This window comes from Aythya ferina (genome assembly GCF_964211825.1).
Source record: "Aythya ferina genome assembly, chromosome: 17".
NCBI lineage: Eukaryota > Metazoa > Chordata > Aves > Anseriformes > Anatidae > Aythya > Aythya ferina.
Window position 1 is genome coordinate 10699386 of NC_140316.1, and position 25331 is coordinate 10724716.

Genomic DNA, 25331 nt, shown 5'->3' on the forward strand with positions numbered 1-25331 from the left:
TCATGGATTGGAGCTGCAGAAAGTTAATGTGTTGCACATTCAGATGGCACTAGTCTGAAATCTCTGTTCCAGTAATAGACTGCCACTGCTGGCACTGCCTGAGAACAAAGGTTACACAATTTCAGACCAGTTTTGGTACAGTAATTCATTCGTGCTTTTGCTTTTTTTTTTTTGCTTTTTTTTTTTTTTCCAGTCAAGTGTAGGGTTTTCAAATTGAGAGCTAATTTTGATGTGTTTGGATTGTAGGTGGAAAGGCAAAGACAGAAATAGAAGAAAAGGGCAGAATGCCTTCCTCAAGGGCCTCTCAGCAGGTGAGAAAATTTTAGTGGTTCTATGATGTGCCGGACAATGTGGAATTCATTGTCATGGAATATTACATCATCTGGATGGCACAAGATTCAAATAACTTCTGTAGATTTATTGTACAGTATCAAACATACTGCTACAAGTGTTACAGCATAGGGGTATAAGCATGAACTGGAAGCACTTAGGAACAAATATTCCATGGTCAGCTTATTTCATTCATCCACTACAAGAATTTTTGTACTATTCCTGGAGTTGGCACTTGTGAATTACACATGCAGACTAAACATCACAACCAGGCTGTTTTACCTGTGTGTGTTTTTGGATTAGGGTTCTGAAATCACCTCCCTGTGTTAGGTTTGAAGACTGTGCTTGTCTGTTGCCTAAGATAGTCTTCACCTCTGCTTTCTTGCATGCAGACTGTCTTTATGTGTGAGTCACAGGTACTGTTGGATCCTATCCCTTTTTGGCTACCTTTCTAGGATAAGAAGACTCATCTATCCCCTGGAGGTGCTGATCTCTTTTTCATTGGTTACTGGGGCAATCCAAAGAAGTAGGGTGGACCAGACATGTAATTTTAAATATGTAAAGTTAAGTGAAATTAATTCCGTCCTGAGACTGTCCAGGTCAAACCCTGAATCAGAATCAGAGCTGGAATTCCTGGGCTTGTGCATAAGTTTTTTCAGTGACACAGCAAATCTCTGAATACCACCAGACTTGCCACTTGATCCTTCTCCCACTCAGATTAGTTGAAAATGTTGTGAGCTTGAACGTTCTGAAAATGAATCTTTACAGGGTAAGTTAATGAGTAGGAAATTGCTACTAAAAATTTCCCTGCTTCTGTTGAAAAGAATCCTGGGGTGTCTAACCCAGACAGCAACTGTAGACGACTGCTTAATGTGTCACTCAAAAGGCATCTCAGAAGTATTTGCCTTGACTCTGGATCTTAGAAATGAACTTCTGTGCCTAGGCTGGTATTTTTCAAACTTTAACCACATATTTTTTTGTCACATCCTCCAGTTTCCTTCTGATCATTGTTTATTCTGTCGTCTCTGTGAAAACAGGAGCCTTTCTTGTTTGTAACCCATGGTTGTCCCACTGATTCACGCTCTTACATTCTTTCGGGTCTGTCATGATTATAATCAGAGCACCAGACACCTCTCTCTGTGAATTTCATTAGAACACGGTAGCAATAGTGAGAGTTTCTGAAGGTGGTGGAAACAGTTACTGAAAAGTGGAAGAGTCACTTTATCCATTGAATGCTTCCAAAGACTTAAAAAAATAAAAATAAAAAAAAATCCCAAGCCCTCTGCCTGGTAAATTCTGCATGGCAGACAGTTTTTTTATTTATTCTTTGATACTATTTTTTAAACCCCCACAGCTTAGAAGTTGGCTAATATTTCAGTTAGGTTAGGGAAAAATAAAATCAAGTCACTATTTAAAAAGTGCAGGTCGTCACAGTAAAGCCAGCACTAATACAAATTTGACACTATTTTCCACGTGGGAGGGACTTTCCCTCCTTTTCTGAGGGAAGTGGGTAAAACAAATGACCATTGTGTATTCCACTTGTATCAGGAAGCCAAACTATTGAGTGGTTTGTCTTAAAAAATGAGGACAGGCTAGGGAAATTAGAGTTAGGTGTTACCTAACAGGGTCAAATACAGGTAAGATGGTAGAAGGAGTCCTGCTGGGGTGTGAATGCAAACATCTTGTTGCTATCCAGACTGCAGTACAGTCAGTTAATAGCATTGTCCAGCTGTCAGGTGTGTTCAGGGAGGCTCTCTGATTTGAGGAGGTGTGAGGTCTCCGCAGGGAATTGCTTTCTTCTGGATTCCAGAGTTCAGTCGGCTTGGTACGTGAGGGTGCTCGAGGAACAACTTGGCCTGGGCCGTTGAGGTCTCCCTATTTTGGGCAGACATCGCCGTTAGACTCGCACTGCTAGTGCGTGACGAGTGTTAGGTTTCCACCAAAAGAGCCTCTTGAACTGCTCACTTAATTAATTGCTCACATACCAGTGCTGCCGTGAGGGAGCGGGCAAGACTGGGAAGTAAGGAATGGGGAAAAGAGGGCCTGGGAGGAGACCTCGCCCTTCTGCTGGCCGTGCAGCGCCAGCTCGCTCAGCTCTTCGTGGAGCAGCACTGCAGGGACTTGGGTTTCAGTGCTCAACTCTCTAAAGTTTAAGGCCAAGATTTTCAAATCTAACTAAACCAGTTCGGAGGGTCCCAGAGTTGGGTGTCTGTACAAGGATTTGATAACCAGAAAGTGCTGAATTCAAAAATCTGGTACTCGCAACCAGAAGTTGCTTTGGGAAGTAAAGACCAGCACGTTACTGCTTTTCATCTGGGTGAACTGCTTTATTCCTTCTGGATTCTGGATTATCAAAAATAAGATCTGTGCTGTTGGGTCAGAGTTTATTGTTCATTATCTTCCTGACATACAGCTTTTCAGGAAAACCAGGAATTAAAGTATTACAGGCTTATTTTTATCAGTATGACATGGGCGAAGCAAAGGATGCAGATCTGCCAAAAGAGAAGAAGCCATTGCTGCCCAGTTAGAACTATAACTGGTGTTTGATAATGGCCATGGAGAGTCTCTGACAGAGGATTTTCAGATTGGAGAAAAATTTACATGTACTCAACTTGCTTGTTATCTGCAATCTAATGATTGATGATACTTAGGATCAAATGAGAGATTGCCCTTTCCCAGCAAAGCATCTCTGTGCTTAATCATCCAGAGTTAGACACCAGCATGTAAATTAGCCTACCTCTGCTGACTTTAGGAGAGCTTTTCTGATTGCATCAGCCAAGGATTTGTCCCAGTGTGCTATCTTTATGTGTCTTGCTAGTTGCCACTGGCATTCTAGGAGCTGTGATCTGAAGAGTTGTATTAAGTAGGGAATTGCTGCCCATTGATTTAGTGTACAGAAATCTGCTGGTGGGAATGGGTTCCTGCACTGAGCGTAAGATAACCTGAAAAACTTCAGCATACTGCTTTATCTTCTTGAATCCTTTCATCGTCTTGTCCTGCAAATTGTTTTTTGTCTTCATATAAGCAAAAATGTTAAGTGGAATGAATTTGGAATGAAATAGTTCTAGAAGATGAGTAAAAGCTGAGCATGTGGACGCCTCTGCAGGCTTTTATCTCCCATCAGCAAGCTGTGGGCTGAAGTTCTGGGGTGGTCCTTCGAGTGCAGTCTCTTTGCACAGTGCAGCAGCCGTGCAGAGCCCTGAATCGCCCCAGACCAAGCCTGTGCCAAAGCTGGAAATGGTGTGGCTGCATCAACGCAGCACAGCCCAAGTCAGTTTTTGGCTTTGCTAGCTAGGGCCAGACACTGCTTATGCTGCTGGACTGGCCACGCTCATGCTGCTGGACTGCTGTGGGACACAAGTGCGTGGACACAACTGGTTTGGATAACTGATAGCCCAGGGGGCTCTGTGCCTGGCGGAGGCATGCTGCTGCTGTGTGAATCAGCTCTAGAGCTGTCTGAAAGATGTCTAGGGAGAGATTCATTTGCCTAACTGTTGTAAAACAGTGTCATTTTAGGCATCAGAGGGTAGCCCAGCTGTCCAGCTGCTGCTCCCCATGCAGAAGTCTCGGGCTACATCCCACTTTCTGTTAGGGACTGTGGTAGCAAGGGGAGGCAGTGTGAGTTGTCCTTCGTGCCCAACACATTGTGAGCAGTGTCTGTGCTGCCTGCCAGTGCCAGGTCATCCTGATGGAGATTCTCGTGCCTTTGCTGAGCTCTGGTGTTGTCTGTGGCTTCTGTCTGAAAGCGAAGGTCAGCACCAGTGGGTCCAGTTGCAGAAAAACAGCTTGAAGATCAAGACCTTTGTTGTCTGATTTTTCCCAGGCAAACCACTTTTACAACTGCCATGACAGAAAGCAGTTGAAGGGTGAAGTCTGCCATTTGCAGAGCAATAGGAAAGCATTTTTCTGTGGCAATGTCATTATCTTGAACTTTTGCAGAAAAGAAAAAAAGAAAGGTTTATCTCTAACTGTCTATCAAGCAAACTGTATCTGATGAGAAGTTCCCAGAACATTTTCTCCTCCAAAGCAGCTGAGGCAACACAGACCCAAACAATGAAGAGAGCAAGATTCAGAGATGAGCTAGCCTTTCTCCTTCCTGTTAGCTCTGTGAGCAGGGAGACCAGGAGGTCAGGAAATTCCTGGCTTCTCTGAATTCATGTCAGATCCTTAGACGTATCTGGGGCCATTTATCCTTTGCATGAATTATTCCTGCTATCCCTAACTGCTTAGGAAACAGTTTCCTCATGATCTCTTCATTCAGAGGTGAGGCTCATCACCCCACAGATGGGGGAGAGTCAACCCATGTGCCCTCAGATTCCCTGACAGCTACTCCAGGGACATGGGAAGCCATGGAGCATGTGCACCGACTGCCTTTGGACAGGTTCATAATGCACATGCCAGCAACCAGGCCCTCTAGAGAAATCTGCACAGGGTAAGGCTGGACAGATCTAATATCCTGTGAGGATATCCCATGAGCACGACTGAGGGTCCTGATAGAGGCTACGAGGAGAGAGACTGGTGTGCTTTTTTCCACTGGGTATTTTTTAAGTGTTTTTTCTTTTTTTTTCCCTACTCTGCAAAAAATCTGTTCATTAGTCCTTTAAACGCAATAAGATATACGACATACAGAGTAGACTCGTGAGACTTCCAGTTTCAAAAAAGGAAATTGCGTTGAATGACAGAGATTTTAACAGTGAGCTTTGGAAAATGAAGAGGGCTAGTGGTAGTCAGTGATGTCTTGGCATGGCTTCCTGGGGACAGAAACGTGGCAAGTTTCCACCGGGGCACCACAGTGAGCGTCTTTCATTCTTCCACCTGCGTAAATTGGCTTGCACGCTAACCAGTGTGATTCTCCTCCACTTCGTACAGATGAAGATCAGGATTAATTCTACTGATGTCAGTGCGTTAGCTTTACTGGAAACTGATAGGAGATTAGTGCCAAGCCCTGCCTCGACCGTTTAACCTCTGTGCTGCCTTCACAGAATGGCAAAGGTCAGGGGGGACCACTGGAGAGCAGCTAGACCAGCCTGCGTGCTCGAAGCAGGCTGCCCAGGACCTTGTCCAGTCACATCCGAGCATCTCCAAGGATGGACTCCACGACCTCTCTGGACAACCTGTGCCAGCTGATCACCCTCATAGTAAGGGAAAGCTTTTCCGTAGGTTTAAATGGAATTTGCTGCAATTCTGTTTGTGTTCTTTTCTTGTCTTTTCACAGGGCACCACAAAGTGCCTTGTGAACCTTTATTTATCTGTGCCTTGGAGGGCATGGAGCAGCCAGCTGTCAGTGAGCAGACACGAATTACTGCCTTCAACCAGAGATGCCCGTTTACTGGGGATGCCTCAAATTTTAGGGGCTGCATTTAAAGAGCTTTGTCCAAGTCTTGCTTTTTGCAAGCAGCAACTGTTTGCTGTGCTACTGAGTTAGCTGCAGCTGAAATCACAGAATACATCAGGCATTGCCCCTCTCTGATTAAAGTTTCCTGATGGTGACAGATGTACCCTGCAGATATTTGCTGCCCTGGCAGTGGAAGGTTGTTCTGCCTTATTTCACCAGTTAAGTCGTGTATCTCAGTCCTTATTCTTCTGGCTTGCTTGATGGAACTGGGCTTCCTTTGATATTCATGTGCTTCTGAATTTGTTAGGGTAGTTACAAGGTACCACATTAAACACTCCATGTCCTGACAAAGGGAAGTCTTCTGAGGGCACAGAATGCACCAAGTGCCAAACCTCAGCATGGGGTAGGCCGGGGACAAAGAGGGGACACGGTTGAACACTTACGCTATTCTAGCTTTTCTACATAGGATGCCTTGGGAAGCGAAGCACATGCCAGAAGAGCTGTAAATTTGCATCAATTTATGTTGGGAATTTTTGGCCGGCATACACGGGGACACTGGGGATTGAAAATTGCAGAGCACAAAACTAGGTCCTGATCTTGTCTATCTAAGAATAGCAGTGTAGCCATAGTCTGCTCATTCTGCTCCATCCACCAGTCTGCCTTGGGAAGGCTTTAATCTAAGTCTAATCTATTTTTAGCCTGATATCTTCTCCAGACAAAGTGCAGCTGTCCTGTTAGCTTTATGCCAGAAATTAGTAACACTTGCATGATTCACAAGTTAGCTGTAATTTCGCAGAAAAAAAAAAAAATCTGTGGCAAAATAGTACATTTTTACACACAGCGCACTACTGTAAAACACAGGAGATTCACACTCACTGTGTGCTCATGGTATGACCCAGAGCTACGTCGTGGACTGAGAGTCAGGAGGTCACAGGTCTCTTCCTGTCTTTGTTTGATCTTTGCTTGATCTGGACTTGTCCCCCCGTCCTGTCCTCAGCGTTGTCCCTTCGCAGAGGAGGCCTGCAAGCACCTGGCTCGACGCCGCAGAGGAGCTGAGGCTTGTAGTGGTTGTGTAAGACAACAACATTCGTACAGGCTGAGCTCTCTAAGTCATGCATCCCAGTACATGGGAAAAAAATACAATTGATCAACTTCTGGAGCCTTTGATTGTATGTTTAGTCAATGGGAGGGATTTCCTGCTTTTCACCACACCGTTTAAGAGGTTTACTTCTTGGTTAAAGTCAAATAAACATACGTAGGATTTGACTTAATCCCATTTAGTGTTGCATTTCTGGGGAAGAAGCCTGAGTGTTTGGTTAAGGTTGGAACCTGGAAGCTGGACCTGGGCTCTGTTCGTGGCTCTGAGCTGCGACGTGAACTTGTAGCCTTGCAGGAGCAGGACGGGACATGTTGACTTCAGTGAAATACCTCACACTTTTGACATCTTATTCATTCAGTAGATGAATGGTGCTTGTCTAGAGCACTTGATGACTTGCCTGGATGTTTTTACTTTTCTAATCTCAGGTTCCTGTTAGGTGGCAATTCTGCCTGTGGTAAAGGGAAGGAAAACATTCAGAGAGAAAGCTGCAGCTGCTCGTTGTGGCTGCGTCTCCCACCTCGAAAGTATCCCATCCGTGCAGAAAACTTAGGAGAAATAAAAAAGGGGTAAAACTTGACTAAGTATCTGCTTGTGCTGCAGAACATCCATTCCTCGATAGAGGAAATAAAAGCGCCAGCTCAGGCTGACATTCTCGTTATGCGGTTTAGGCTAAAATAGAAGGAGAGCCGCCTTATTCAGGTGACGAGGGGGCTGGAGACTGGGGATCATTGCTTTGCTTTATTGTCTGGCCAGCAGGACATGGTACAAACTTTGCAGCTGTGTTAGCACTGGAGAGTGTCTGGATGCAGTGTTTCCACCCTCAGGGCCCTTTACATCAAAAAAGGAAGCAGACAGGTTAAAACGATGCCAGGGAGAGGAAAGTAAATAACTGCCTAAAATGCCAGTTTGAGCAGCTGGATATCAGGTCAGAGCTGTAACACAGAGATCGACTCATCAGTGTTTTCTCAAGCAAATACGCCTTGGACAGCGCTGGAAATTTTGTCAGACATGAGGGAGAACCTGCCTGTCCCACTTTGGCAGATTCTCCTTTTCTGTTTTCATGGAAAGGAAGTTGTACTTTGTGCGTTAGCCAATATCATGTTGCTCATAATGAAGAGGAGGGAAGAAGGGAAGTTGAAACATGATAGAGAGGCGAAATGGGGTTGTTTAAAACTGTTTTGCTGCTAATCCGTAGTCAGAGTTATTTCACACGTTAGAAAGACCATTGCTATGTAGAGATTACCAAAGCCTCATACCAAGGTCAGATGGAAAGAAAGCCTTGATGACGTGGGTGGGGAATTCTATAATGACCACATTTTGTAATCTGGAGACCTTGTGCTTGTCTCCAGGATATGTTCTGGAATAGCTTTTTATTAACTCCTTGTGTTTTTCCTGCTTCACTTACAGGATTCCTCTTGTTTTTTTAGTGAAACCAGAGCAAACTTGTCTTATTTTGAAGCAGCAACATGGTTAGCTGTTTTTTTCCCTCTTCATTCACCTTGCTTTCATCCAAATGAGTTTTCTTTTGGAGGCAAAGTTGAAGCAGTGTGCTGTGGTGTGTCCCTTCAGCTCAGTTCCAGCGAAAGCAAGATAGGCTACACTGCCTGACTGTGTGCCTTGTCTCTCTGGGTGGGCTGTTCTCTGCAGCTCTGTGTTATAATTATACAAATGTAAATATGTCCTGCAATAACAAGTGAGTTTGTCACTTAAATGGCACAGCCAACACTTCAACTGTCGTTCTGGCTGTTCATCTCTCAGTGATCTGTCTGAGTCGCCTGAGACCATTGACCCATTTATCCTGTAACATACATTTAGTGGTGGGTTTTAACCTTTTGATTGGTAGGTCTCTGGGCAAGTTTGGAGGGAGGCTTGTGTCTTCCTAGAGGGAAGTTAAGCCTTTTGAAGCAAAGCTTGCTTCACTTGGTTGTTTTTCACAAATTCACAAGTAGTCTTGCAACTCAGAGGGCAACCAACTCACACTGAAATTCCATGGTGTGCAAATAGAGGTACTGTATGTCTCATCCTGAAAGGCTGTTTCAAGTGACTGCAGATTTGACATAAGTGCCTCTCTTCTGTTACATGCATTTACGATTATCTGATGGTAAAAGAAGCTTCTGCCCTACAAGCTATTGCGTTTCTCAAAGATCTCCTTGTTCCTTGTATTTTCTTTTGGCTGTGGGGCCGAAATGTTCTCTCTCCCTGAAGCTGAACCTGTTGCTTTCACAAACCTTATGGTCTCAATTCCAGCGAGTATTCCAGTTTTGATTCCTTGCCTAATGGCTTTTCTGGAGAACAGGATCACAGTAAATAAACCCAAGAGGATCCAGGAAAACACATTGTAGGTTTGGAAGTTGTGTTTCTTGACTTGTCTAGCAAGAGCCTGTACCGTGAGAATGATCACTGCTTCTGATGGTTCTTACAGATAAGCTGCCTGAACCTTGCATTTAGCCAGGAAGAGGTAATAGGACCCAAGAAGAAAAGGAAGGTCAGTGAACCAGAGAAGCTGCTTCTGGAAGGCAGGAAGTGATGTTCGCTCTGACACAAAGTGCATTTAGAAGGTGTGAGTTTGCGTTGTCATCTGACAAGTAAAGACATTTACTCTCTCCTCATATTTAACTCTCCACACACCACGTGTATTTCTGCATATTTGTCTAGTGCAAACCGGTTTGCAAAGAGACTGCAAGCGCCATAACTGTCCTGACAGCGTGGGCCAACAGCACTTGTTCCATGTTCTAAAGTTGAGGATTGATGATTCCATGTGAATGTGTCCGTGTGCTTCTTTCTGTCCGAGTCCTCCCTCACACCACACACACCCCACTGGCTAAATCTGCTCCTCGCTGGCTGGGCTGTCCTTTGCCAATATGTCATCAATATTAACAGCACTATTTCAGGATGAGCTCTCTGAGGTATCAATGCCAGCAAACAACAAGTCTCATGATTCATTATGCTTCCTCCTATCTACTATTTCCGGAGCGCTGATTTTTTTTTTCAAAGAAGTTTTTCTTTAATCTGTATTGAATACAAAGATAAAGTAATCTATAAGCATTTTCTGCTGCCGCTGAATGTTTTCTTTCTGACTCTGCAAGTAGTGTTGCCATGACTATATTATCAGCTTATTTCTAAAGCAGCAGCTACCACGTACCAAGGGGCTTAGTTAAGTGATAGAAATCGTGTTGAAATACTCCACATTTAAAACCTAACTTTTATAAAGGTACCTCATGATGGCAAACACAGGTAAGGAGAGCAACAGCAATAAAAGAATTTCTGTGTCCTTTGGAGCAAAGGTGCTGTGTATTCTGGCACGCAGATTGCCTGGCAGACACTCTGTCAAGTTATTACTGGAGTGGAGCAAAATGGTCTAATTGGTCTTAAACGTTTTTTAAAAGGTGTTCATGGAACAGCCTCTACATTCCTTTATGCACATAACAAAAGAGATCCTGAAACACGAAACACCGAAGGGAATTTAGTGCACCCTCTTCCCAACACGGTGTTGATTGAAGAATTTAAATCTTACAGGGATGGGGAAATAAAAACACTGGAATACAACAGAGTAAGGCACCTTGTAGCGTAGCATTATCCCGGCCATTTCAGATAATGCAGCAGATTTTGGGACAGGGCTTGAAGAGCAGCAGTGGTTTTGGATGTAAGGTGTTTCTTCTGTGGTGTATGTCAGCCCCAGAGGAAGGAGTGAGGAGCACTTGACAACTGTCTAACCCATAGCGTGCAGGGCACGTGACAGAAGGATGTTGGCCACCGGTGCCATCGCTTGGCACACCGGGTTCCCCACTGCTGTTAACGTGGGGATGGTTTGTGCTGCGGCAGCATTTGGGATTGGCTCCAGACATCGTGGATCTTCCTGCCTGCTGAAACCACCACCTCTCTGTGACTGGGTAGAAGCCCACCAGGAGGTAGGGATTGATGCACCTCTCTTGTGCTTGTACTTGGCTGGCCACCTGAAGGAGTTGCAGGCCAGACCAGAACTGTCTGGGTAGAGATCACGCTGAAGCTGAACACCCCTAAATGTTCAGTTCACCTCCTCTTCCAGGTAGCTGAGTTACTCATTGCAGTCCTCATGCTAATACCACAGCTGTCCTTACTCGGCCCGAGGCAGACAGACCACTGACTGTCCGTGAGCCTGCAGCAGTGTCTGGCAGGTTTTGTGGCTTGATTCCTATTTCACAAAACTTGCAGAACATGAGTTCTCCATTTTATCCTCACTTTCAGTCCTGTGTTCTCACTTTTGCACCTGTGGCCTAATAAGCCAGTTTGTTCACATGCCAGAGCAAACGAGAAAGCTTCCTCGAGCCCAGATTTTGTAACGATATTTGCTCTCATGCCTGCACATCCACGGGAGGCCTGCGTTCTTCACGGCACAGCTACAGCTCGGGACCTGCCTTGACCTGACAGCTTTGCCCTCGTGCTGCTGGAGGTTACGGTTCTGCATTTCTTCAGCCCACTGACTCCTGCCTGCCCCCGGAGCCTCGTTTTATTGTTGTATTGTGCAGAGAGGAGAAAGACAAACGTGTCTCCGTGTTTATGGTAACTCAAGCAAGTTAGTCCCTCAGCTTGCTTCATGCACACTGGAACATGCAAGGTGTCCTGGCCCGCAGTGAGAGGGATGTAGGCTGCCTGGTGTTCCCACACAGCACGAGGGAGCACCCAGACTCTGCTGAGTAAATCCATGGCTTAGCTGACCGGACGGTGTCCTGGTCTTGTAGCCATGGCCAGAGACTCACTGTCTCAGTTCACATTGGCTTCTAATCAGCTATTTTACGGTAATGACTTTTAGTCATTTTCATTTCAGGCTTGGTTAGAAGTAAAGTAACTTGTGATGAATTGCCACAGTAAGCGTCTGATTTTTTCTTTCCCACAAGCTTGTGGTTACCATCAGATTCTAAGAAAAGTCTTTCCACTGCAGATTGGAATCATCTAAGCCACTTACACATATCCTTTTATTTATTAGCAATTCTGCTTGGCTAGCTAAAGGTAAAAAAACCTTTTTCTTGTGTTTCAGTCGCATTTCTAGTTACCACTCGTTAACTGACTTAATGCGTGTTACACATCATCAACCTGATTCACTACTGACATAAAACAGAAGCAATTCGTTAGTAACGGTCCCTTGCCAATTAGTGAACTAAATTACGTTTGAATAATTTTCTTCAAAGATTCTCCTCCTCCCCCCCGTGCATCATTTGGCAAGTCCCCTGAATACTTACAGTAATTACGTGCATGCAGTGAAAGGAGACTGTTACCTCTTAAAGCAAAATAAATGAATATGTGATCTCTGTGTTAATATAACAATGAGTAATACAAAGAATCACAGACATCCTCCCTTTGATCTGCCAAAGATATAAACAGCAATTAAGATGACAGGCCGTTTCAAAAACCAGCATATTGGGAACGTTCTGTAAGGGGAAAGTGAATGTTTCCCAGGGCTTTCAGAAAATCAGTGAAGAAGGGGAACCCTTTCTTGTCCCTCGTGACCACAGGCTTTTTAATAGACGTGATGTGGGTATCCTTACACCTGCCAAGCCGCAAACAGGTTGGCGGTGCTTCTGAAAACCGTTCCCTGTTTCTGGGATAGCGTTTAACAAGAAGAGTGATATCTCTCTTTCAAACTGAAAGTCAAACTGAAGTCAAACGGAAAATGTTTAGCATTGTCTCAACCACATCCTTAAATATACTGTCCTTAACAAGAAAATAACCCCAGCCTCTGGTACTGCACACTAATCTTATGGACAGGTGTGAACATTTGGTTTTTACCTGACAGCTGAGGATTCTTTTGGGATTTCCACTGCAGCGTGTGCTCTAGGAAATTATCTGATCTGACTTTCAGTTCTGGAAGGAGAGCAGAAAGAAGAAACGAAACGTAACGCACGGGTAGGAGAAATGAAGAAACTTTCACACTTTAAACAGGAGGGTTAGAGTTTGATGTCAGTAGAGCATGGAGTGGCCTCTACCCATGACAGTAATACAAAAATCACGTTGTAACACTGTCCGCATGAGCTAGGCTATCATTTTTTCCTCCAGTGAATTTCTGAATTGCTACCAGTGAAACATCTCAGCCATACCTTGCTATAAATGCAATCAGAAATCAGCTGGTATTTTTGACAAGTCTAACAATAAACCTTTACCCAAAGAACCGTTCCCTGAGTTTATCCTCTCAGGATCTCGGCTGGAACTTTAATTTTTGAACATTCTGCATTTTTCCTCTTTAGTCAGCAGGTAAAGTACGTAGTCGTGGCTGCTGCAGCTGAGTGCCTGCATTTGTCATGCCACAGGGCTGCCATTCTCGGGGGCCAAGATCTCCGTGCCAGCAGCGTAATGTCACCCCAGTGGAATCCCACCCACGTGTGTTGCTGGGCAAAGTCCTTTTTGTTAATGGATGAGTAAAATTTCATCTGGCTTTTGTTGTCATCACGAGGTAAGTAAGAGGGATTTGCATCTGAGCTGGCACATTTTCTCTCGCCAGTTTCCAAGGCTAATTTCAGGCGGATTGGCACGGCTCTCCTTCCTTTACACGGAGGCTGAAATTCCGAAGCCTCGCAGGAGTTTTCCATAGGAAACGCCGCCCTGGGGATCCGTGTGCCAGACGTGCTCGTACGGCATTTCCCCGAGCATCAATGACCTACTGTTCTAGCGTGGAACCGACCGGCCTTCCCGTGGCGAGTCCTAAATATCTGGCAGTGAAATTTGTCAGTTCTGTGTTAGAAAAAATAGCCATGAAGACACCCCAGCCATCAAACACCCTCTGGTTCAACGCAGTCTCGGTCTGGCCTGGCGGTCACAGCCACAGCACCGCTGCCCCCTTTGCTTGTGGCTCCCCATGCCCCAGTCCTGGGCATTGCCCCATCCCTCAGCAGATGGCTGCAGCTCCGTGTTTAACCTGTGTTTAAGGAGGGGATCAAGCATCCTTTGGGGAGGTTTAGGGGCTGATGCTGCTATTTACAAGGAAGCCCCCGTGGGCTGCCCGGGGGGGACCTGGGGAAGTGCCTAGCAGAGGGAGCAGGGAGCTGGGCATGTCATGATATATTCTGTTCGTAGTGCTTGTATTTCTTTACAGGACGTGCAGTGAGGGGATGTTTATTCTGATGAAAGTCTAGGCTTGATAACAGGAAACCCAAGTCCTTTGTGCAGTAAATTGACCTTGAATCACACACACATGGCTTCTTTTTTTTTTTTTTCTTTTTTTTTTTTTTTTTTCAGCAACAGAGGGTAAGACTGTCTAAAACACAGGAAAGTGATGTCTCTAGAAAACAGAGTGGCATTTGGAGTTGGCTAGAGCCTACCCAAGCCTTTGCCAGCCTCAGAACCGTGAATGTCATCCCGAGCAGGTGACACACGGCTCGGGGAGCCGCCAGGAGGGCGAGGGGGACAATTGCTTTTTGTCCATGAAAAGGTTTTCTTACAGGTTCAGGCTAACCAGGATAGTGAAGCTGCGTGTCCCCATGGATAAGGCACAGCTCAGGGTCTGCCCAGAGGGGCGTTCAGAGCTCCATTAAACAAACCCCATCCCCTCTTCCCCTCCTGGGCAGTGCTGGCCATGGGGGCAGGAGCCACGTCCCACGAGCCCTTGCCAAAGCTGCCCTTACAGATCTTTAATCTTGGATGTTTCCAGATGCTTCCCCAGCACTAATAAAACAGTATCAGTAAGAACCAGTGAAGGAGCTCTGTGTACACGCAATAAAAAAGCTGGTCTTTTTTTTTTTTAATCTCTGCTGTTCCGGTCAAGGCACCCAAGACCTTCACTGAGCTCTGCTCACACATCTCCTGCTGTCCTCTGCCACAGCTCCCCCCGTTTATACGAGGCTGGATGTTGCTCAGCAATTAGCTGCTGTTAATCACTGCTGCTGGGCCACAAAACGGGCTCGCCAGGGCTTTGGCAGTTCCTAGCAGAGCCTGTGGGACAGGGCAGAGACCCCTGGCTTGTGCACGGACCTGCTCGTAGACCGGCTGCAGGTGGGGCAGGAGGCAGCGGGCGTAGGGGAAACCTTCCCCGAAGCTGTCGGGGGGTTATTCCGTTGTCGGGGGGTTATTCCATGGTGAAGGGCTTCTGAATCAGTGCAGACCTCAGACACGTGGAAGATATTGGTAAGCGCGGCCGCTAGACAAAGCGTGGCAAGTATTTCCTTTGGCTTGTGGTTGTTTGGCTGTTACCTGGTTCCCCTGCGGAGGCAGTGGAATTATGTGCTGAGGTGAAAAAGGAAAGAATTGGGCCAGCTGTCTGACAGCATTTACTTTCTGTTTTCAAAGGGTTGCACAGAGAAGCTTAACCTGGGGCTTTGGGGCAGGAATAGCCAAAAAAATATAATAAAAAAATAAAAAATAAAACCAACCAACCAAAGTTTGATCATCTCTATACGCGTTGGATAAGGCCAGAAGGGATGGCCCGAGGATGCTCGCTGCTTGCGTCAAGTTTGGGGACGCTTCGTGTGCCTGAAAGCTTGGGGTAACTTGGGGACCTGACCCATGGATAGCCCAGGGCTTCTGCGGGGAGGGTTTGAGTGTGACGAGGGCCGGACACGGCCGTGTGTGCGCTCTGCCTTCAAGGAGACGTCAGCCTGTGAGCGGATGCGTGGTGCTGGTGGCGTTTCGGAGGGCCAGCACCCACTTCTCGGCAGAAATCGCGGCGCTGGTTGGCTGGCCCGCTCCCTTTTTCCCAGGCTGTGTGAGAGCATCGCGAGCGCTGAGGTCCTTGGCTACGGGAGGTTTTCTGCTCTGGAATTGGCAGCTGCTCACTCCGGAAGAGAATCAGCATATTTGGCTACTGACTGCAAAGGAACAGGGAAAAACCTTTTTTTTTTTTTTTTTTTTGAATTTTGCTTTTTAAGCTATCCGGTGGGAGACATTGTCTGCGTTTGGGTGACCCTCATTACTAAGGCATTGCTAAGGCTTCCCTCCTCTGCCCTTCGCTTAAAAGCAGAAAAGGAAAAAATATATATATTCAGTTCTCCTAAACGCATATATTCGCCTTGGCCGGATTTGGAGCCGGCTGGTGCCAAGCATCCAGCATCAGGCCTTACACAGCAGTATATTCAACGTCACGGCTCCATGAGTCAGGGTTTTCTGTCTGAAAAGCCTCCACGTCAAGAAACCCGGGACAAAAATTCCCTCTAGCCCAGCAACAGAGCCTGCTGTGTAGGAAGCTCTGTTAGGAAAGAGAGCTCGATGCGCGAGTCAGATATTTCAGCCTGGGCACCCTTCCACGGCGGACAAAGGACGCACTCAGCGAGGCTCAATGGGGCCGCTCATGACTCAAGTGCTGCGATCATCGCCACGGGAGTGCCGGGTCTGAAACTGGAACCCCGGGGCCGGGGGCCCTTTGGGGCTGCTGCGGGACCCGGGGTGTCCCCGCCGGTGCTGGGTGCGCCTCGTGCCAAGAGGTGCCAATGGCACCGGGCTCTGCCCCGGCACACGCTGCCAGTGGGTAGGCTTTGGGATTTTCACTTGCAACCAGCGTTTCGTCCGCTTTCCGACAGTAATTTCACTGATCCCTCGGGACGTTTGAGCACCTTTATTCCCCCTGTGAAGAGGGAGAAACTGAAATTTAGACTGGGAATGACCCTCTCCAGGTCACGCTGCTGTGATGTGGCAGAGGTCTGGGCTCTTCAAGGTGCCGTCACCGGGTGCTTATCTGGAGTTTCTGGTATTGCACGTAGCTCTGTTACGAATTTCCCCTGCTGGTCAGGAATACTGCAGGAGAGCCTTGCCTCTCAGTTTCACCTGCACCTCACTCGTGTATCGCGGTGGCGTTTGGCATCTGTGAGAGGCCCCTGTAGAAGGATTTTGGCATCTGAGGGAGGCTGCGAGAGGCCCCTGTAGAAGGATGCCTCGCTGCAGCTATGCCAGAGCCCTTTTTTTCTGGAAATTGCACCCCGGTGTGAGGTGCTGGAGGGCTCTGGCTGAGGGCCAGCACCCCTAAAGCCCCAGATCTGGCCAGTGCAGAGAGCTCAGCTCTTTGCTGGGATGATTCAGAGCAGAGAGAGATGACTCTTCTCGGTTGCCCTAAAGGAAACCTTTCGTCTCTGTTTCTGTATTACCTGTAGGGGACCTTTCCCCACTAACACCAGTCTGTGAATGAGCTCATGTGAATCCCCATCCAGGTCACACCGCTCTTTTGGACCTGCAAAGCCCCCGTGACCTTGTACAGGATGCTGAGGAGCTGGGCACAGGCAGATATTTTCCATCTATGCACCGAGGAGGCTTCTCACCTTCCGCTGGAGCATCTGGCGTTGGTTACTGCCCGAGGCAGAGCCTGGCTGCAGGGGCTCTAGGTCTGATCTGGCAATTCCTGCGGTCCTTTGATCGTAAAAAAAAATAATAAAGGGTTAGCCACCACTTGCTGGTGCAACAGGGATGAGAAATTGTGCTGGCTTCAGTACTTCTGCAGCCTTCTGAGAAACAAAGAGCCGCTTTCTTTGTGTTTGGTGATCCCGGAGATTAGAGCTGATCCCTATAAATCCCGCAGCGTGTACGGCATTCCCCAGAACGTGTGTCCGGGCCACCCTGCGCCCGGCCGGCTCCGTGCAGGGCTCCCCGGGGGGCTGAGCCTGGGGGCAGCAGAGCAGAGAGCAAGCAGAGGGGATTGGAAATCCTCCTGGGGACAGGGAGCCCCTGCAAAGCCCGGCTGGAAGGGGCGGCAGGGACCACCCGGTGCAACCCAGCCAAGCGGGCGCTTTTGGTGATCATCACCTGTTCCTCAGAAACTCAGTTTTCTGCTCAAAAAATACGATGCAGAGTGAATTTAGGTGCTCTGGGAGCCTGGCAGCTCCTTGCAAGGGCCTGACCTGGAGGTAGGGGGAGGCCAGCCACGGCAGCTGCCCCTCTGCCAGGCAGGAGCTGCAAGGGAACCTGGGTGCCTTCCAAGGCAAATTCTTGAGCAAAGTGAGGGCGCAGCTTCCCCATGGCAAGGCAAGCCTGCTCAGGTGGGAAGTTCCTTCTCTGGGATCCACCTGGGGAAGAGAAGGGGAATTTGGGAACCACCAGGCTGCGGGGGACCCACTCAGGGATGGGCAGAGCGGGTCCAGCCCTGCGGCAGGTAGCAGCACTTTCCCTGGCACGTCGGGAGCTCCGTGCCCTTGGGCTTCCCGGCTGGATGTTTGCACATAAACAGGCACATGGCATTGCAAAAAGGGAGGAGGGTGCAGGATTTCCCCTTGCCTGCATGTCCAAGCTGCTCTGCTTCCCGGTGTGCTCTGATCCAGGATCAAAGAGGAGAAGCTGCCCTGCTCTTCCCTTCCTCCTCCTGGTTCGGCACGGTGCCAGGACGGGGCCGCGTGTCCTGGGCACCGTGCGACGTCCCCACAGCGAGGGCGGGCAGAGCTGAGCAGCCTCCTCACATTTTGCCAAGGGGGGGAAAAGCAAACGCAGGTGAGGGTCGAGAAGGAACAGCAGGATTTCACTCCACACCTCCCAGCCACCCTGCTCCTCAGCCTTCAGCTCAGCCCTGAGCTTTGTGCTCAGCCCCAAACCCTGGGCTCCAGACGGGGAAGCTGAAATGTGCCAGCACGAGCTCGTGAGCGGCTCTGGACACCTCCCAGCTCAGCACGGCGCAGCGAGGGCTGCGGGCTGACCCCACGGGTGCGCTGGCATCTGGCATCCACATGTCCCCATGTGCTGGGGCTGCTCCCTACCCTTGGCACCGGCCGGTATTTCGGGCCGGGACGTGGCACCCGCACGCTGCCCCAGCGGCTTCGGTGCAGCGGAAGCGGCTGCTGGCAGCCTCGAGCCACTGCTGGCAGCGCTGCGGGCAACCACGTTTCCTTCCCCTCCAGCTCCCAGGAAGGGAAGCTGCAGCTCCTTTGCCCTCCGGCAGCGATGCGCCTTGGGGTGCCGCAGGGACACCGCCGGTCGGCGGCCCCCAGCAGGGCTGAAGGCAGGGGTTGTGCTTGGAGAGGTGAAACGGGGGTGAGCCGGGGGGCTGGGTGGGGGGAGTGAGTGCCTCAGGTCACTTTTTGGAAAAACGCTGATATTTCTAGGGAACTGCCCTGCCTGCGTTTTCTGCCCAGCTGGCTCCTTCCTCCCCTGTGGCGATGAAAAGCTGTTTTTCAGCCCAAAGTGACTCGGTTCCCCAGCCCCTCTCTGTGAGCCTTGTGACACCGCCTGTAGCGGTGCTCAGTACTTTCCCACAATAGCTTGGACACCGCTGTAAGGAAGCCAAAAAAGCCTTCCGGCTCCAGGAGGGATTTAGCCCAGCAAACCCATTCTGCTGCCTGAGCTCAACCCCTCGCGCTGGACGTGTCACCTCCCTGCGAACAGGGCTGCAAATCCCAGCCAGGAGGTGGAAGAAAGTCAGGGCAATTAGGGACCAGTGCCCGGAGATGCCGGGGAGAGCGGCGTGGAGCCCGCCCTGCATCCCAATCCTGCCTCTTCCTTTCGCACGCAGCAATCCTGGCGCATCCCGAGCCTGGAAAACCTCCCCTGAACCTCTCCTGCTGCAGAAGCCCGGGGTTTTCTTGTCCCACCTGCTGCTGGCGGATTGCTGCCTGTGCAGCCGTGCGCTCCCAGCCCAACCTTTTCCAGGCTAAGCAATTGCTGGGCTCTTCCATCCCTTCTGGCAGGTTGCGTTTGCTCGAGCCAGCTGTGCTCACTCTCCCCATCTGGGTCAGGGTTTCGGTGACACGTTCAGGTTGTCCCCATGCCCTGCCAGCTCACACTCGGCCCCTCTCCAAACCCTGCATCATTTTGCTTTCCCCCATCCAGCTCAGACCCGTGGCATCGTGCCGTCCCCTGTGCCACCAGCCCGGCTGGTCCCGCTGACCACTGGTGGCCCAGTGGCCACCTCCAGCTGGAAGCCACCAGCCCCGTACCCCTCTGGACACCTCCGGCAGCTCTCCTCCCCACGAGCTCCTGCGCCGCGCTCGCGTCCAGGCAGCTGGAGGAAATCAGTGCTGGTTGGAGACAATCTGGGCAAAGGCAGGGGAAAAATCCTGGGAGCTGGCAAGTTCCTACGCAAGTTTCCATGAGAAATCCAGCACGGCCATCGCCGGCCCGCGTCTGTGCTGGAACCCTCCCAGCCCTCTCCCGGGGTCAGCGGCGCTGCCAATGCCCACCCAGCTCTCTGCTGCCTCCCAGCCAAGCCTGGTCCCGTGCCCGCTGCGCCGGCGGCTCCGCGAGCCCCCTCTCCAAAAGGGACGTTTCCCAAGCCCCCGGGGAGCCGACCGCCTTTTGTTGCTCCCGTGACACATTTATTGCTATCGGTATATTCTTTAATTTCCTTTGTTTCAGAATATCTGACGGAGCAATTAAGAAGGCCTGAAGGGAAGCGTGTGTGCTCGGTCATCAGCCCTGCGGTTGCTGTCTGTCTGGAAGCGGCGCTGGAGCTGGGCTCAGGGAACAGCTGCCAGGCTTCCAGCCTTGTTTTCCTTTCCTAAGAGGTTAGCTGAGAGCCCGATGTGAACAGACACCCGTCCACGCCCAGAAACACCGCCACACACACGGAGCCACACGCACACATGCATAAACACGCACATAAACACAGATGCAGGCCGACGTGCGGAGACATAAACACACCCAGACACAAAACCGTCCCGAGCGCGCGGGGGGCACCGCCGCGAGGATGCCGGAGCAGCACCGCGCCAGTGCAGACCCCGGAGGAGCTGCACAAGCTCCCCTTGCTCTGGGTGGGTCGTGCAGCAGCCAGAGAGTGCTGCAGGCAGCACGGAGCCTGGTGGCTTCTTCTGCCCCAGGGCGACGGGGCAGGTTCCTCTTGCTGTTCATCCAAGACCCTTCTTGGGGAAGAGCCCGGTCACAGTAGCTACAAAGAGGCACAGCTGGGGTTTGTTTCCGCCCAGGCTTGGCCCTGGTGTGAGCATGCGAGGATGTGAGCGAGGATGTGAGCGAGGATGTGAGCGAGGATGCTCCCAGGGTTGCAGCTCCCATCAGTTCCAGGGCTGCGCTGCTCTTCCCCACCCCGCTGGCACTGGGAGCCAGGCCGGTGCCCTCCTCCTGCACATGCAGGGGTGGCCAAAAGCTTTAATATTTATTGTGGCAGGGTTAGTAAAGGAGGGGGCTCATTGCTTTGCCCCAAAGAGTGGTAAATCCTGGTCCTTCCCCACCTCAGCTACCCTGACCCCCGGGGAGCGGCGGTGCCAGGGCGCTGGGCGCGGGGAGAAGCCGCCCACGGGCACCAAAAGCAGAGCCTGGGGTTTTGGCAGTGCCACTGAGGTAATTGCTGCTCCCCCATGGAAAACCTCATCCTGGAGCCCCGCGGGCATCCTCTGTGGGGCTGGGACGGATGTCGCCCACCTGGGAAGCGCCGGGGCCAGGAGGAAGGCAGCACGAGTGCAGACATCCCTCTCGGAGCTGCAGCATGAGTCAGGCGCACCGCTCCCAACAGCTCCGTGCCTCGCGGGGAGCCTGGGCGCAGAGGAGGAGACTCTCGGATGGATGGTAAAGGCTGGTCCCCGCCGCAGCTTCCCCACTGCCGGGGAGCTCATTGGGGCTGCTGCCTTCGCAAGGTGTGTAGGAGCTTCCTACCTGTGAGGCCCCGGGCCATCAGTCGCTGCTGGTTGGCAGCCACAGGCTCCTGATTGCGCACACACCTCGTTTTCTTAGGAAATGAGGCTCAAAGAAGCAGCCACGGGGGAAAAGGGAGCGTGACCCGCATCTGGTAGCACCAGGCACGTATTTCGCTTTGTTGCAAGAAGTGAACGTGTCAGCTAAGCCCTGAAAAGTGTCCCTGGGGCAGGCAAAGCCCGGGGGGATGCTTGGCACCCATGTGGTGAGCTTAGCACGGTTGAGGGAGGTGCAGCTGAGCGCCCTTTGGGGCCTTGGGATGGGGGGGGGCCAGTGGTGGGGTCCTGATGTGGTCTGTGTGATGTGGCGGAGGTGCTGAGCTAGGTGCTATGGGTGCTATGGGTGCTACAGTGTCAGGCACTCCCAATTTTGGCTCGGAGCATCTCCTTCTCTCCCCGCTGTGCCACGGGGCTGGAGGTGCTGCCGCCACCCGGGGTCGGAGAGCTCAGGGAGAGCAAAGAGCAGGTGGAAACGCTCGAGCAAGGGCGCATTTGTTCCTAATCACGATGGTTCCCTTCTGCCACCTCCCCTGAACATAGAAAGAAATCTCTGCTTTCCATTTTCTCTGTTTCTTCGGGCATCTCCGCCTCCCTCGCTAATTTTCGGACTTATTCTCTTTGGAGAATAACGGAAACAGTGGAATAGTGGGAAAAATGACCGCAGGGGCTTGTCTTCCTGCAGCTGCGCAGCCAGAGATGTCACAACCCCCTTGGCTCCCGGGGCTGGGACCACAGGTCACAGCGGTGGCACAGGCACGGGGGCTTCGGCGTCGTGTGCCCGCTCGTGGTCCTTCCCCACCCTCCCCAGGTCCTGGAGGGGTCTCCAGGTGATGCCCGCTCCTATGGGGGCATGCTCAGGGCTTAGATCCCACCTGCTTGCCCTTGGCAAACTCTGCAGGTCCCCCAGGTACCGAGCCCTTTCCTTGGGTGACACCTTCCCGTTGAGCCCTGATTTTTCCCCTCCCGGGCTTGGGCTAAATCCAAAACACCTCTATTGAGCATTTGCACCTCAACCGGCTTCAGCCCTGCAGCTTCTGCTGCAAGGGGGGGATAAATTCATGTCAGACGAGGTCACTGCTGGTGGGGGTGGAAGGAGACGGGGTGCTCGCTCCCCTTCCAACACCTCCTGCTTGGGCATCTTATCAGGGTCTGATCGGGCTCGGGTGCCAAGCGCCTTATCGAGGCTCACCCATCGGTGGCGAGAGACCCTGAGGCTGGGGAATTTTCCCCGCGTGCTGTTTGTGTGCAGAGATAACCCCAGCCATCAGATACCCGCTCCGGGCTGCATGCCCTGATACTGGCACTGCTGCTGCTGCCCTGTGAGGCAGCTCATCCTGTCCTCAACAGGGTGGGGGTGACGAAGGGTGGCTGGAGACGGGTCCCCGGCGCCCCCGGCCCCAGGGGGCCGTGAGGAGCGTCCTCTCCAGCAGCTTGATCCCGGTCCAAGCCCGCTCGCGACAAGACTAAACACTTGCTTAGCAAAGCTGCCGACGAGGGTCTCAGGGGACTGCGGGGATGTGTCATCCAGGACGCAGCTCCTGGGCCAGCGTGAGCTCTGGCGGTGTCGCACAGTGAGCGGCTTCACCGGGGGGTCCGGATCCGGCCCCCGCCCTCCCCGCTGCGCCGCCGGCTCGCGCCAAGTCCCCCGCAGGGCACGGAGGAGCCGGGCTCTGCGAAAGACGCGGCGTTCATCTCGCCTCCAGCCCATTGTCTTGTTTATTTGTTACGGTTGGTCTTCAATTAGGAGTTCGGGCCGCTCGTTCGGGGCAAGGGCTGTTTCTTCCCGTGTGAGCGTGCGGTTCCTGCGTCGCCGCGCTGTGATGTGGTCGGGGGCCCGCAGGAGCATCTGCTATTGCAGTAACAGTGCCCGGGGACGAATGCGTTTCAGATGGGCTCAGCTCTGTGCTTTCCGTGCTCGGGCCAGCGGCCAGCTGGGGACGGTGAGAAAGAGCCGCTGGCCAGCCCCATGGACGCGATGTTCCCCTCCGCAGGGACCAGCCTGGGGTCTGGGTCCTATAAAGAGGCCGGGCACGGCGGGGAGCTGCTGTGGGCAGTGCGAGCCTCCCAGTGCGGCGTTTCCCAAAAAAACAGCCCTTGGGGCACCTCGGGGGTGGAGAAGTGGCCGTGTGCTCCAGCGGGTCCATCCCCAGCGTGGGGCGGTGGGTGCAGGGGACTGCGGGCTGCTCCGCTGGGATACCCAAGTGGTACCCGGGCTTGGTGTCCATGGGGCCACCTGCCTGGGGATGCCAGCGGTGGCTCGCACCCCGAGGAAGCAGCGCGGGCACCGCGGCCGCTCGCAGGACCCTGGGACCGCACCTGCAGCAAGTCCGGTCTGGCTGATGGCCCGGGGCAGCGGCGTGGACCCGTCCGGCCGGGTTACACGGGGAGTGAGTTAGCACATGATGCGTGCCGCGGGGCCAAGGGCTGAGGTCAGTCAGTCACACCCAGGCAGCGGCACTGACTTCACCGCGGGCAGGAGCGGCTCCTCACGTACCGCGCTCCCCCAGGGCAGCGCTGCCTCGCGGCTCGGGGACTGCTCGCTGATGGTCAGACCGCTCCGTTATCGGGGCGAAGGCACCGCTCTCATGACAGCAAACTGGCTCTCCGGAGCTTCCCCCCCCCCCTCATCCTCACCCCCCTTCCTTGGCTTTTACCCCGGCCAAAATAGTTTCTCCAGTCCCATATCCAAAAGGGAACCGCTAATCAGGTCCCGATGGTCCCGCCGTGCCGGTTCGCCCCGGTGCTTGCAGGCCCTGCGTCCCGTCCCGCTCGTGGGGCTGGCCAGCTTCCCCCGAACGCCAGCTGGGTGGGATCGGAGGCTGGCTGATGTCAGCGCGAGCCCGTCCATCTCCCCGGGGTCTGGGATGGCCGCGGAGCGCGGGGCGAAGTGTCCTGGCCAGTGTGATGGCACGAGCTGGGGGCCGCCTTCGGCCCCGGCCCAAAAGCCCCGGGAGGAGGCGAGGGATGGGGATTTTTCCAGTTTTGGGTCTGTCACGAGCCCGTCTGCACTTCAGAAGTAGCCACGTTTCCAGGGAAGGAATGGTTAATCCCCGCCCCGCCGCTAATGAGCCTTAACTGGGAATGACCCGACACCAGGGAGAAGTGAACCCATTGTCCTCGCCTGCGTTTGACTGTCTTCCAGGGAGACTCATGAAACGCAGAGCCCGGGCGTGAGTTCCCAATTTGTGTCAGGAGGCTCTGATTTATTGTATTTATTTATTTTTGCCATCTGGTTGAGGAGGGACGTTGAACGCAAGCGTGAGAAATCCAGATGTGCACAGCTCCTCGCCGCCGCGCTCGCTCGCCGAGACCTCGTCCCCGAGCGTGCGGCGCTTCCCAGCTCCCGGCCCCGCAGCCCTGGTCCCGAGCCCCGACCCTCGAGCACGTGGGGACGGGACGGTGACACCCCTGGGCACCTGCTGCACCCCCGGCGGGGCTGAGCCGTGAGTGTGGACGTGGCAAGCAGGGCGAGCATCCCACCGCAGCGGTGATGGAGCCTGGATGTCCAGCCTGGGGCTGGGGTGGCGAGACCTTGGCCGCACCCTGACCCGGTGCCAATAGCCCTGGGGACACCCAGGTGTCCCCAGACACACGGTGGCCATTGCAGCTGTCACGGTGCCAGCATGTGCTGCGGGACCTGGCCCTGCTGCGTGGTGCCCATCCCAAAGGGACGGAGCTCTTGCTCTGTGCCCTGCCCTGTCCCTGATTTTTGGGGGGGTTTGGCCGCTGTTTGATGATGAATTTTCCATGGAGTGGCTGGAAATGGGCTGGGGACCATCCTGGGCACCCTCTGGGGTGGTGACAGCAGGGTTCCGGGGGACACCCGGGTCCCCTGCCTGGTGGCAGGATGGGGGTGATGGGTGACAGCCACATTGTGCCAGTGGGGACCTCTGGGATGCCGGTGACGTTTTGGGGCTCAACCCCGTGCCGGGGCTGCAGCCGGGCAGAGCAACCCAGTGGGGCAGAGCAAGAGGGCTTTTTTGGGGGCTTTTCAATTTTGATGATTATTTTTTTTGTTGGGGCTCCTCCGAGACACGAGAGATGATCACAC

At 52.0% G+C, this 25331-nt stretch overlaps 1 protein-coding gene across 7 annotated transcripts in view; it reads left to right on the top strand.

Moving 5' to 3' along the window:
• The window catches only part of HORMAD2 (HORMA domain containing 2), a 31053-nt gene extending 21532 nt beyond the window's left edge, over positions 1-9521 (top strand). For all 7 annotated transcript variants that reach the window (XM_084539168.1, XM_084539163.1, XM_084539167.1 and 4 more), the window contains 2 exons: positions 247-311; positions 9187-9521. In XM_084539168.1, coding sequence (XP_084395294.1) covers positions 247-311; positions 9187-9291 — 170 coding nt within the window. In that variant the 3' untranslated portion in view covers positions 9292-9521. The remainder of the gene's footprint in view (positions 1-246; positions 312-9186) is intronic.
• Positions 9522-25331: the final 15810 nt, after the last annotated feature.